The sequence below is a fragment of the Antechinus flavipes genome, chromosome 2 (assembly GCF_016432865.1).
Source record: "Antechinus flavipes isolate AdamAnt ecotype Samford, QLD, Australia chromosome 2, AdamAnt_v2, whole genome shotgun sequence".
Taxonomy (NCBI): Eukaryota; Metazoa; Chordata; class Mammalia; order Dasyuromorphia; family Dasyuridae; genus Antechinus; species Antechinus flavipes.
Genome location: NC_067399.1, coordinates 540,634,761 through 540,648,875, shown reverse-complemented (window position 1 = coordinate 540,648,875; position 14,115 = coordinate 540,634,761). Strand labels below are relative to the sequence as shown.

At 46.4% G+C, this 14,115-nt stretch overlaps 1 protein-coding gene across 12 annotated transcripts in view; it reads right to left on the bottom strand.

Moving 5' to 3' along the window:
• The window catches only part of MEGF11 (multiple EGF like domains 11), a 456,165-nt gene that overhangs the window by 29,474 nt on the left and 412,576 nt on the right, over positions 1–14,115 (bottom strand). For all 12 annotated transcript variants that reach the window (XR_007951038.1, XR_007951037.1, XM_051980816.1 and 9 more), the window contains exons 11-14: positions 8,628–8,748; positions 6,578–6,741; positions 6,081–6,183; positions 341–487 (exon numbers count right to left, since the gene is read on the bottom strand). Coding sequence is in view for 10 of the 12 variants with exons in the window: in XM_051980816.1 (XP_051836776.1) it covers positions 341–487; positions 6,081–6,183; positions 6,578–6,741; positions 8,628–8,748 (535 nt within the window). In the remaining 2 variants the exon portion in view is untranslated. The remainder of the gene's footprint in view (positions 1–340; positions 488–6,080; positions 6,184–6,577; positions 6,742–8,627; positions 8,749–14,115) is intronic.

The following is a 14,115-nucleotide window of genomic DNA, read 5'->3' as shown; positions in this document are numbered from 1 at the left end:
GCAACAACACTGTAAAGACAAATAGCTTTGAAGGACGTAATACAACCCTTTATCAATGCAATGACCAGCCAAAGTTACCAGAAGTGATCGCCCACAAGCAGACTGAGAGGCAGGATTTGAAATGTAGAACGAGGCATACATTTTAGGGCACCAGCCAACATGGGCATTTATGTTGCTTAACTGAAAATGTGTTATCCAGGGTTGAGAGGGAGATAAAACAGATGTTTGCTAATTGAGGGAAAAAAAGGAAATTAAAATGATTTAAAAATTAGTCTTCTCTGTTTGGGGGGCAGGGAGAGTCTCAAGAGACAGAAACTGGGAAAGAGGGGATCATCCTTACTTCTTTGGCACAGGGGACCCCTGTAGCCTGGTGCACACTCGCAAGTCCCATCTTCTGGGGAACAGGAGCCTCCATTCTCACAGCTGCAGGAGATGGAACAGTTGGGGCCCCAGTGACCTGGGGGACATGTGCTATCACAGCGGACACCTGGTGGTTGAAGAGGAAACATGATCTTGTCATAGTGGAAGAAGATTTATAGGAAGGTGAGAGGCAGGGGGAAAAAAAAATCACAGAATTTTAGAGCTAGGAAACTACATTTTATAGTTGAGGAAGCAGAGGCTCAAAGTGTTTGAAAAACTTGTTCAGGGTCAGAAAACAGTAAAAGGGAGAGATGTAGGACTCCATTTTTCCTTGGTCATTAGAAGGGTAAGGAAAGTTGGGGTGAATCCAGGTTGAAAGGAGTTTGAGGGAGAAGCCAAGTTGGAATGGAAGCAGAGGCCCAGATGTAGGTCTGCTCTCCCATCCCTGAGGTTCTACAAGTCTGGGGATTAAACAGAGCATCTTAGGGTAGGGAGCAGGATGGAGAAAGTCGGTCCTTGTCATGCTACTTGGCTGACTCAGAAGTTCCTGAGCTATTGGACTAATAGTAAAAGAGCCCCACACTCGGGATGATGTAAGACTTAAAACAAAATGATGGCTGTAAAGCACTTTGTAAACTTTAAAGTGCTACATGAAAGCCAGTTATAATTATGGGGCACCAAGGTAGCATGATGGAGAGAATGCTTGTCCTAGAATCCAGAATTCAAATTTGACTTAAGACATTTCTATTTATTTAATATTTTTCCCCAGTTATATTCAAAACATTTTTTTTCATTTGTTTTTAAAATTTTTGAGTTTTAGCTTCTCTCCCTTACAACATATTATATTTATTATTTTAATTATTATTTGCTTAAAGTTACCAGGTCTTCAGCCTGCTGATGACATCAGTCCCCAAGCTTTTTACTGTCTTCCTACTGAGCTCAAACAATGTTTATAGAATGAGCAGTATCCTGGGAAATGTTTAACAACCAAGATCTGGGAGGGAGGGGGGGGAATGTATGCACACACTTACTTGTAAGTTTATTTAAACTATTTAAGTTTAATCTGGATTATTAACATCTTGTTATGATGTCATGTATGATTCTTTGTGACCCCATGCGGGGTTTTCTTGGCAAAGAAACCGGAGTAGTTGGTGGTTTCTTTCTCCAGCTCATTTAACAGATGAGCAAATTGAGGCAGGCGAGGTCATACAGCTAGTAAGTGTCTGAGGCCAGATTTTAACTCGGGTCTTCCTGACTTCAGATCTGGAACTTTATCCACCAGGTCACCCAGCTGCTTTTTTTAAAGTCTAGATAATAAGACTATAAATCAAGCCCTGAGCTGTAGTGACTACCAATTCCTGAGGCGAAGATACACTGAAAATTGAACAAACAGCTTGATTAGAGCTATCTCCAGCAAACCCCTGCCCATGCTCTATTCAGGATCCAGTTTTCAGGAGGCCCTGCATCGAGCCTGGAGATCATCCCTTTCCAAGCTAGAACATGGAAGGCCACAGTTTCATTCTCCACAGGTTTGTAAGGCAGACTATTTGAGCACAGTCTGACCCCAGAAAAGCTCCCTCTTTTCCATCAAGGCCCACAAAAGAAGCCCCTCACTTTATTTACTCCAAATATTATTCATCTTTTTAAGAAGTTAAAAAAAAAAAGTGGTTAGAAAGCTGGCCTTAGAATAAAAAAGATCTGAATTCAAATTCTGCCTCCGATACTATTTGCTATATGACTTTTGGCAAAATACTAACCTTCTCTGTGTCCCAGGCAATTCTCTAAAGACTAAATTGCCAAGACTACTTCTGTTTGCATGGGTAAAGGAGATTCTTCACTCAGAACTCCCTGTCTTAACAGAATCACAGTTCTGGTTGGAGGCAATACAGCAAGGGCCACCTCTCCCTGAAGTTTCTTCTGACCTATCACAGACCACATTCACCTTTTTCTTCCTTAAACTCCTTTTAGATTTACAGGCATACCTCTGGGATATTGCAGGTTTGTTTCCAGACCACCGCAATAAAGTGACTATCACAATAAAACAAGCCACATGAATTTTTTGGTTTCCCAATGCACATGTGTCCTGTTTACATTATACTTTGGTCTTTTAAGTGTAAAATAGTATTTTATCCAGAAAAGCAATGTACATACCTTAACTAAAAATACTTTATTGCTAAAAAGTGCTAACCATCATCTCAGCCTTCAGCAAGGTATAACTTATTTTTACTAGGGATGGTCTTGCCTAGATGTTGATGGCTGCTGACTGATCAGGTGGTGGTTGCTGAAGACTGGGGTGGCAATATCTTAAAATAAGACAGCAATGAAGTTTGCCACATTGGTCGGCTCTTCCTTTTCTTTGAACAGTTAAGGGGCCTTGTAGAGTTATTAATTGGCCTTATTGCAAAATTGTGTCTCAGGAAATACAGGGACGCTCAACAAGAGGGAGAGGAATGGGGACCAGCTGGTTGGCGGAGCAGTCAGAACACATATAACACTTATTATGTTCCCCATCTTATATGGGCACAGTTTGTGGCACCCCAGAACAATTAAAATAGTAACTTCAACTATCACTAATCACAGATCACCAGAATGAAGAAAGCTTGAAATCTTTGAGAATTATCCAGATGGGACACAAAGACACAATGTGAGCAAATGCTGTTGGAAAAATGGTGCTGATAGACGTTTGCATCAATCAATTTGTAAAAACTGTAATATCTGTGAAATGCACTTAAGTAAGGGGCAATAAAATAAAGTATCCCTGAACGGTCAATATCATATATCTCAGTCCCTAAGGCTCATTTTTTGTTTATTTTCACTTTCACACAGTTTTATCCCTAAGGACGGGAACTGCAGCTGAGCTTTCTTTTTGTCCTGCACTTTGCCTGGGCCAGAACCTAGAATAGAAAAGGATCTTAATAAAGTTTTTAAAATTGGCTCATTGATTAATTATTAATTGATCCATTATTAATTATTTTTTGAGGATGATTCCCTGCATTTGGCCTAGGCAAAGCCACCTGAGTCTTTGGCTAGCTTGCTTTTTCTGGGGCTCAGTCTCTTATAAAATAACTGACTGGATGAATTCTGAATCTCTTTCCAGTTTAGAAGCCAACTTGCTTTGGTGGAAGTAGGGAATTTGACTTTTTGGGGGAGAGGAGAAAATGCTTGACATCAGGACGTTTTCTGCTGTTTTTTCTGACTTCTGCCCTTCTTAGAGTCTCCAGTAACCTTGCAACCATGGTAATGAATAGCAAGACATCAATAAGATCTTTGATATGACTTTATAATTCACATTTGGGCAAATTAGCTGTGGAATAGTGGGGGCTGAAAGGTTGCCTGTCAAAGAAAGAATTTTTAAGTATCGAACATCATTAAAATCTTATCAGCTTACTCAAAATTAAGTCAATGAAAAATTAAAGTCAATTTCTCATCAGCCCCAGAGATCCATCTGGGAGGGAGGCCTATTGGTTGCTATGTCTAATTTTATAGAAATAGACTGTCCAGAGGGACAGAAGGCCAGGGCTGGAGCAGCTATGCAAGTTCTGCCCCTAGGCTGCCCTGAAACTTTCCAGCTGTAGCAAATGTGAGACTTCAGAGTAATATAAACCTGAATTATTCATCTGAGAGTCAAAAAGCAAGACTGTCAGATAAGATCGGTGAGAGGGTCATGAGGCAGGCTCAACTGGCTCCACGGGCAGATCATAGTTGTCCAAGTATACATGAAGGAGGGGGAAGGGACCTGGATTTGAAAGTCATTTGAACCGTTCACACTACCTGAAATTTCTTGAGCACAATCACTCCCCCTTTTCTGACCTCAGTTTCCAATAGCTGACATTTAATAATAATAATTGATAATAACAATTAACATGTATATAGCATTTACTTTGTGTCAGGCCTTGTGCTAAGTGCTTTACTATTATTTTCTCATTTGATTCTCACAACAACCCTGTGAGGTAGGTGCTGTTATCATCCCTGTTTTACAGATGAGGAATGGGTTAAGTGACAGGCTCAGAACTCCCCAGCTGCTGGTGTCTGAGGCCACATTTGAATCTGGATTTTCCTGTCTCCAGGCGCAGCGCTCTGTGTACTATGGTGCAACCTAGTGCCTATTTATCCAAACCTAAGCATGGACAAAACATGGGACGGGGTTCAAACTCTGTCTCAGACAGAGTTTGCTCTGTGACATGCGGGTACAATTCTCTGAACCTCTGTTTTCCTCATCTGTAAAATAAAGATAATAATAGGGGGGATTAGAAGGCAATGAGCTAATATTTATATTATAGCCCATTAAGTTTTTAAAAATGCTCTGCAGACACACCATCTTGTGGGCAATTGTGATATCACATTTAAAGTTTACAAAGCCCTTTATAGACATCCTTATTTTAATTTTTCAACCACTTTGTGAGGTTGGTATTTTGGTATATTAACTTGATTTTATAACCCAAGTGTCCCATGTCAGTTGGCAATTGAACCCATGCCTTTCCTGATTCCAAATCCAAATCCAACTCTTTCCATTACCCCAGAGCCCTTTTAAGTTTTGATATTCTTTGATCCAGATTGGAGAGGAGATGTAGGGCCTGAGTTATGGGTCGTGGTTTCTCATTCTCTTCAAGGGGGTCCAACCACTGATAAAATTGGGAATGAGATCATGTTAGGAAATGGTGACTTTCCCATTTATCCCCTTCTCTCTACAAAGCAGAGACATGGAAGAGTGAATAGCATGGCTGAAGGGAGGGATCGGTATGCATGTAGAACCAGCCAACAACATTTGGAGGAGGGAGATGGAGTTACTGGGATGGAAAGGGGCTGTGTATGCAATTCTGGGCATCTGTTTTTCCTGATCCACATTCTATAGCAGAATAGGGAAGAAAAATCTCAAATCTGACAAACTATCCCCATCCTCCACACTACAGAAGAGCTCTTTTCTCTAGAAAATTGTAACAGATTTAAGGAGAAAGGGTAGGAGAAAGGAAGCACTATTGAGGATGGTTAGTAAATTGAGTAACTGGGAAGCTAGTCTCAGGTCATTTAGAATCTCTGAATCTTAGAGAAGGAAAGGATCTTAGAATACAATGGAAAGAACACTTAATTTAGAGACTAGAGGGCCTGACCTGGATTCAAATTCTGCTTACTATCATTGTGAACTTGGCCAAATCAGGATGGGGTAGGGAAGCTTCTCTGGGTCTCAGTGTTTTCATCTGCAAAATGAGGTAATTGGATTAAATGACTATTAAGGCCCTTCCCAGTTCTAAATCCACATTCCTATCTAATGCACAAATGTCTAATGCCATGGAGAAGCCATATATATCTTATTTTTATCAGAAAGGTACTCATTCCTTCCATCCCAAAATCGCAATGTAAATAACTGAGAAGGCGCCTTTCTCACCATCCTGGGAGAGTGGTGGTGCGCCAGTATTTTTATCTGATTGTACAGATAAGGGAATTGAGGATCAGAAAGGTGAAGTCTCCTGTGCACGGTCAGTGACTTCTAAGGCCCTGCTCAGGGGGCCCCCCACACTTGCACATGGCCTAGTTAAGGGGCTGCCCAGCAGGTCCTCCTGACGCCCAGAACAAAATCTTTGGATCAGAGAGGTAACTGGAGCAGCCTTGGAGTCGAGGTCCGAGAGGATGAGCGACAAATCCTAGAGGCTCCAAATCTTGGAATGGCCGAGGTCATTACAGGCCACAGATTAAGTTACCCCTGGAGGGGGGCGGGGACTCACCAGTCCAGCCGGCCAGGCAGCAGCAATGGCCGGTGATGGGGTTGCAGCCGTCCGCGTGGCCGCAGTCACAGTGCTCGCTACAGTTCAGCCCGTAAGTTCCCTCCTGAGAAAGACCAGAAGAAGCCAAAACCACATGAATACTGAAGTTCCTTCAGCATACATTTGCCTCCAGACTAACCTGTGGCCTGTATCCGGCCTGTGTAAAATTGGAATGCAGCGGCATTATAACTGTGCTTTTTTCCTGTTGAAGAAGCCCATTGGGGGGTGGGGGGTCCCCCATAGTTGGGGATGGCCAACATTCACACTGATATGGCAAACAGACAGGATGCTGTGTTAGGTGCCAGAGGAGATGCAAATGTGAATAAGAGGTGTCCCTGCCCTTAACGCTTGCTCTCCCCAGCAAGTTGGGGTAGGGAAGCTTCTCTGGGTCTCTGTTTTCATTCGCCCTGCAACTCCAGGGACTTCAGCTCTCCCCCCACTCCCCCCGGGCCACTCACCGGGCAGGGCTGCTCGCAGGTGTCTCCGAGCCAGCCAGGGGAGCAGGAGCAGGTACCATCGGTCGGGCTGCAGGCCGCCCCATTGGCGCAGGTGCACGTCTCATTGCAGTTGAGGCCCCAGGTACCTCTGGGGCATGGGAGGGAGCAGTCCACCCCCTGCCACCCTGGACGGAAGGAAACTGAGTCAGTCATCAGGCCCTGGCAAGGCTGAGGGCTCATTTGTACTGTGACCATCCCCAGCCCCACCACGATGTAATAATCGGTCCATTATCAGGCGGGCCCCTTTGCCCAGAAGTTCACTTGGTCTGGAAGTCCAACTTGTGATGCTGAGCCTCTGAGCTTACAACAGACCATTCACCACTGGGGCCATTCTTGGGGTCTTTCTGGTTCAATGGAACGTGTCAGAGTTCACACTCCATTGTCACAGATGTGATAGGGCTGGAGAGCGCATCCTCCGGCCCACTCTGGGGCCCGTATCATAAAGCCTTCCAATCTCTCCTGGCAGAGCCTGAGCAGCGTGGCAGGAGGGAGTGCAGGACGGGAGCTGAGCTCCAGTCGGTCCTTGGAGACTGACTTTCTCCTGCTTCCCTTTCCTCAGCTGTGAAGGGGGCTATTTCCCTGAGGGACAGTGATGAAGATGCAGAGAGAATGCATATGTGAAATACGCTGTCAACCTTGCAAGCTTGGGGCAGCTGGGTGGTGCAGTGGGGAGAGCACCAGGCCTGAAGTCAGGAGGACCCGAGTTCAAATCTGGTCTCAGACACTTAACACTTCCTGGCTGGGTGACTCTGGGCAAGTCATAATAACCCCAACTGCCTCAGCAAAAAAAAGAAAACCAGCATCATGTGTTTGCCTCGGATGCTAGTATTTAGGATGCGGTTTCAGCATATGGTTTGGAAAATGCTCTTGCACACTGTGAACTTTTTAATGCATTTTTAATTCTATGACTTTTAGATCCTCAGGTAATGTTTGTGAGGTAAATGGGAAATGATTGCTACCTCTGATTGAGAGATGGGGTCAGGGAGCCTTTCTTAAGGTCATAGAGTACATTAGGAGCAGGGATGGCTGCACTTCCTGGCCTGCTAAGGGTCATTAGGGACAGGTCACAGGGACGTTGATTCAGAACCGGATTGTGGAGGTCCCTCTCATTTGACAGAAAAGTAAACTGAGGCCTAGAGGTGAAACAGCTGGAGATGAGGGTGCTAACTGGTTGGGTTAAGACATCTGTGAGCCTTACTCAGGCAGGATTCGAAAACTGTTTCCCCCAGTGTTCCTACCTGTTCCCAGAGGCTTTGAAATGCACTTGGGACGTGAAATGACTTCATAGAAAATAAAGCGTGTGCCCCAGGGAGCAGAGTTATCAGTTATATACGGAAAACATCCCTGGTAAGGAGTCTCTTGCTTTCCATCCCAGGTTATCTTCCAAGCAGTGCTGACATTCCCCACCTCTAGTCCTGGCTCAGGCCTTAGAGCCTGCAGAGCGGGCTGGGAGTGCTCCTGGGTAGGGACAGCTGCTCATTTTCACCTGTAATTAGGAAGGCTCCTTGGCATGGGACAGTGGGCAGGAAGCCAGGGGGGACGCGGACTCACACATAGATTTCCTAGGATTTACTCAGGGAACAAATGGACCTCAGATGATAAAACAAGTGATTTGCAGCATGAAAAAGGGACTTAACTTGTTCAAGGTCACACAGATAGTAAATGGGAGAGCTGGATAATAATAGTAATAAGAGCTAATACTTATATGGTACCTACTGTGTGCTGAGCACTTTGAAAATAGTATCTAATTTTATTCTCAGAACAACCCTGGGAAGGTAGGTGCTATTTTCATCCCATTTTACAGATGAAGAAATTGAGGCACACAGAAGTTAGGGGACTTGTTTAAGTCACACAGGATTTGATTTCAGGTCTTACAGACTCCACGCTTAATGCTCTATCCACTGCCCCAGATGTGAATCCTGTGATCCAACCCCTGCCTCTGGCCACTGTCCGGAGCTTCCTGACTGCCAGAAAGAGGGTGAAGGCAGCCCAAAGCAGGAAGGGCCCTTACCTTCCTTGCAGGTGCAGGTGCCATCGATGGGGGAGCAGGTGCCCTCATTCTTGCAGGTGCAGACAGAAGAGCAGTTGGGGCCGTAAGTCCCGGAGGCACAGGGCAGCGCGCAGACTTCGCCCTGGAGAGTGGGAACAAAGGGCAGAGTCAGGGCCTGCCGGGCCGGCCGGCCCCGTCTCCAGCTCCGCAGACACTCGGGACAACAGCTGAGGGGGCAGCGCCCTGCGGGACCTCCCGAAAGGGACAATGCACAAAAGGGGCCTTGGCTTGGACACAGGCCTGGCGGGCCGTGGGCCAGGAGCGTCTCCTCCTCCGCGCGTGAACTGGAGAAAGCAAATGTTAGTTCCAGCGGCAGGGCCTCTGAGGGGCTACGAGAGCAACAGCGTATTCCGAATGGGGCAGGGCAGCATCCCACGCACCGCAGAGTGTACATCCTCTCTGCCCCCCGCCCCTTCTTGCCCCCACCAGGCGGCCTGTGGCAGCTTGGCCCCCGGCCAGCCTGTCACTTCTCTCTCATTACCCTTATTTTCCCAAGATTATAAATAACCCATAAAAACACATCCGGGGCCTCCAGGGCCTCCAGGGCCTCCGCTCCAATGCAAATCCCCCATAACCGTTCCTAGCTTCTCTTCAGAGGCTTGCTTTCCTGGCTGGTGGGCCGTCGTCTCCATCAGCTCTCCCAGCCCCGGCGCCAGGACGGTCACCCCGGACTCGGGAGGGGGCCCGGGGGCTGGGCAGCTCCAGAAGATGGGAATCTGGTCACCCACAGGTGGACTGACTGATCTCCCTGCAAGTAATCCATCACCCCCTCCCCGGGGTTCCCACGCACTCTCTCATCTTCTTGCCTCTCCTGACGCCAGCCCCCCGCCAGTTTGCTATTTTACACGGGGGAACCCAGAGGTTAAGTCCTTTGCCCAAGTCACACAGCTGGTTCCCAGCCGAAACCCCCAGACCGGACTTCCAACCTCGTCCGGCAACGGCTGCGCCATCTGCTTCTCGGCTTGGGGACGGACAGAAAGAGGGGCTCGTCCCTGTGTAACAGCCTGTCTCGGACGTCTGTCCCTGGCCCGACACCGAACCAAGCCGGGCTCCTCTCCTGTAATGAAGCAATCGTAGGACTGCAGGCAGCGAGTCCTTCCCGGGGCCCCCGCCAGCCAGACTTAACTCCGGAATGGTTTTGAGTCAGCATGAGTGGGGAGGCCGTGGCTCATTCACAGGGAAGAACCTTGGGGGTTGAAAAAAGGGACTGGATCAGCAGCCAAGAGCCAGGGGTGGAGTTCCAGCCCTGCCCCCTGAAACCTGGTCATGGGTGTGCTGGGGGTCTCCCTTCCCCAGGCTCAGGAGCTGCTACCGGACAGGGGCTTCCCCTCAAGCATCCCAACAGAAGGGACTTCTCCGGGGACCTTGTCTTCAGGCTTCATTTCCCCCACCTCACTGGGTCTCCTCGGAAGGGGAAGGAGATACCCCCACTGCCTACAAGGTCAGTTCGTGGCACAGTAGCTACGTAGTGCAGTGCACAGAGTGCCAGGCCCGGAGTCAGGAAGACTCATCTTCTCTGGTTCAAATGCAGCCTCAGACACTTCCTAGCTGTATGTATGGCCCTGGACAAGTCACTTAACCCTGGCTGCCTCAGTTTCCCCCTCTGTAAAGTGAGCTGGAGAAGGAAATGGCAGAGTGCTCCAGTGTCTGCCAAAAAAAGCCCCAAATGGGGGTCGCGTTCAGACATGACCGAAAACAACTGAATCACCACCATAATAATAATTAAGCTTTGAAAATAATTTACAAATACCCATGGTCTTATTCAATTTCACAAAATCATAGCTCTCATTCCAGTCCTCTCATCTTACAGATGAGTAAAGAAAGGCCCAGGGAAGTAAAATGACTTGCTGAATATCACACAGCTAATGTTATTTGACTTTTACAACAGTCTCATAAGTAGGTGCTATTATTACTCCTATTTTGTGGATAAGAAAGCTGAGGTAGATACTATTATTATATCCATTTTACAGATGAGGCTCAGAGATTTTTAATCAAACCTCTAATTCCGTTGGTGTATAGAATTCTCAGTGAGAAAAAAATAGGGACTTAACCTGAGATTTCCAGTCTCAGTGATTTGTCTGGGGTAATAAGTTATATGACTTATGCAAGGTCACACAAACTAGTAAGTGCCAGAGGCAGGATCTGTGTCCAGATCTGTCCATTGCTGTACACCGCACTGTCCATGAGCTTGGTGAGGTGATCTTGGATCAGAGATGAAATGGTGAAGTTATTTTTCATGTCACCCTTTGTCCAAGACACCCTCAGTGCCCTTCTGCTACTGTCCCAGGGGGGTCTACCTTCCCAAAGAGCACTACATACTGCAGATCTCTTTCCCTCTTCCCCAACCAAAGTCCTCCCATTCTGTTTTCTCCCCTTAAAATTCTCTTGTCTGCCATTGCCAGGAGGCCAGAGTTATTGCTCAACATGTACTGCCAAACGCATTAGCTGGCTGGGTTTTTCATAAAAAGATCATAGTATTGGAACTAGAAAAACAAACAGATCCTCGAGTTCAATTCCTTCCTTTTACAGATGAATAAACTGAGTCCCAGAAATGGGGAAATGACTGCCCTAATGTGAGCCAGGTGTTGCACCAGCAGAGCTGAAATTTGGACCCAAATTTTCTAACTCCAGATTCAGGGCTTTTCCCAGGACAGAAAGGGGAGGTGGGGGGAATGAGGGGGGAGCCCTTAGGGGTTATTCATCCCAGACAGCATCAGTATTTTAGGGGAAGACTTCTGGAGAAAGCTCAAAGGGAAGAGAGATTGTGGGACACCTCAGTAAATATTTTTGTGGTTGGGAGGGTAGAAAGATAGGAGAATGGTCTTCTTCAAGGCATCCCTCAGATCCTACTGCTTGCCTTTCCATAGAAATGACCCTGGCCCCATGATCGAGACCTAAAAAGGGGAGCATGGGAAGTCTAAACCAACTCTTTTATTTTACAACTGAGAAAATCCAGGCTTTGAGGTCTGGCTTCTGAGGAGCAGAGCAGGGCCCAGACTCCCAGTTCTCCTTCCTCCCCTCCAAGTCCTCCTCTTTTTACCCCACAATGCTCTCCTACAAAACTTTAGAATAATTCCCATTTGTTCCTGTTGCCTGGCTGCTCTCAACACCCCTGCTCTTGGGGAAATGACGCCTCTATTCAGATACTTCCATCCCACTCTGGGTTCTAGGAGACCCCCCCCCCCCATCAAGCCTAAAAAACCATAACATCTTAATGGAGAAACAGAGGATTTAGCAAAAGGCCACACTTATCCCTTCCTTCTGCCCTCAAAATGATACTTCTATTCAGATACTTCCATCCCACTCTGGGTTTTAGAAGACTCCCCCTCCCCCCATTATCAGGCCTAAAAAAACCAACACCTTAGTGGGGAAACAGAGGATTTAGCAAAAGGCCACACTTATCTCTCCCTTCTGCCCTCAGATCCAGTTTCCTAACGCTGCAGCTGGCAGCAACTCTCTGAACAAAGCCTGCCAAGCATGCTCCACTTCCTATTTCCATGAATGGGCAGTTGCTATGAATTCTTACCTCTAGCTCCAAAGGCACATTAATTATAGATTTGGGCATCAGCTATTAACATCTTGAACCTAATTTGAAAGAGCAGCTCCTGGAAGAGCCCGGGTCCTGTTAAGGAGAGGCAGATCTCATCTTCTCCATCCTGCCTAACTATAGAAAAGTGGCAGCTCAATGTTTTGACCCCATTGGGTAATGAATCCTGTGTTCTATTAAATTTGTTTCAAATGTTGTTTATTGAATTTTCTCCCTTGCAATATGGTGCTTCAGAGCACTCCCTTATTTAGGAAAATTAATCAACAGCTGTGCATCTTATGTTGATTATTCGTTTTCCTTATGATGTGCCGGAAGTTAATGAGTGTGTTCGGGTACAGAAGAGTGACAGGGAGTGAGTCTATTTTTTTCTCTCTTTTTTGAGCGAGATGAAAGAAAGGGGATCGTTTGGTCCTTAGGCAGAAGCAGGAAGAAAGCTGTTCATGCACCTGATCATTGGACCATCCACCCAATCCCCTCACTTTACAGATGAGGAAATTGAGACCCAAGGTGGAGCCCTGTATTAAACAACTGCTGATCATCCAAGACTGCATAGGTGAGGAAGCAGGCTTCCTGATTCAGCCTTGGTCTTTAGGGAATGATCATTTGGGGCTGTTGCTCTGGGGGCCGTGGCTCCACATTAGGATGTGCCACCTGGATTTGCATCCGGTCCATTGCTTACTGCCACAGTGACCTTGGATATGTCTGATGACGTCTCTCTGCCTCCAAGAATGATGGAGGTCGGATGCACTGGTTTTTCTCTGGTCCCTTCCAGTTCTTGCACCTCATCTGTGATCCAGGGATCTAGAGCTGAGCCTCGATTCTGGGAGGCCCCAAATGGAGGGAAGGGAAGGAAGTAAGGCTAGCAGCCGGACTTAATGAAGCTTCCACGGCCAATTTAACTGCGTGACTACTGCAAGTCCCTTCACAAGTCTGGGCCTCAGTTTGCTTACCTGTAGAATGAGTTATTGGATTCGTTGGTCTCTAAGGCCTCTTATAACTTTGCACTTCTGTGCATCAGTGATTTTAATAGTAAAACCTGAGATTTATGGACTTGCGCTTAGTTTAAGCGCACCTGGATGGGTGGAGGAGCTGGCAACCGCATCTCTTTCAGCTTTCCCTTCTAGCCAGGTGTTGCCCATTTGTAAGATTCCCTCCAGTCTTACACTCTGCCCCTATCTTTCCCCTTGGCCTGAGGTACTCCTAGCTTCAGCGTACTTCTTCCCTCCTGGCTGGTGCCTCTTCCACCAGATACTCTTGGCCATTCATTATCACCTAATTTATGCTCAGAATGTCCGGGGCTCTCCTTGACAGTTTTCTCTTCAACATTTTCTACTTCAAATGGTTTTGTTCAAAAAGGAGGGATCTGAAATGGATGGGAACATTGCATAGGGTGCAAATTCTTTGAAAGTAGGAAAGTCTTTCAGTCACATGGCCCATTTTAAGCTACTGCTATATTATAGCTCCTGCATTAAGCATTGTCTCAGTAGATGCCTAATAAATACATACTTTTGGATTTATTTCTAAGTCATATGTAAGAATAAAACTGATTTATCCTATCTGTTGGCTAAGGGTAGGATTGGGGAAGGGAGGAACGAGCTTGAGATGAAGACTGGAATGGGGATGACTGAAAGAATAATTCACCAAATCAGTCCCTAAAAAGGAATTAGGAGCAGTAGTGCTTCCCCTTCTTACTTCTGCTAAGAGGAAAATGGGACTTGGTTTCAGGAAGAAAAGTAGAACTCTATTTCCTCCTGAGTCACATTATATCCTCGGCTTTCACCATTCTTTCTCCTGAGTCAGTACCTCCTGCTCTACTAAACCCACATCTCAATTCTACTCATTTGTGAAATGGAGTTAATGAAACCATCTTCATCTACCTCAAATGGTTGTTATTTCAAATGA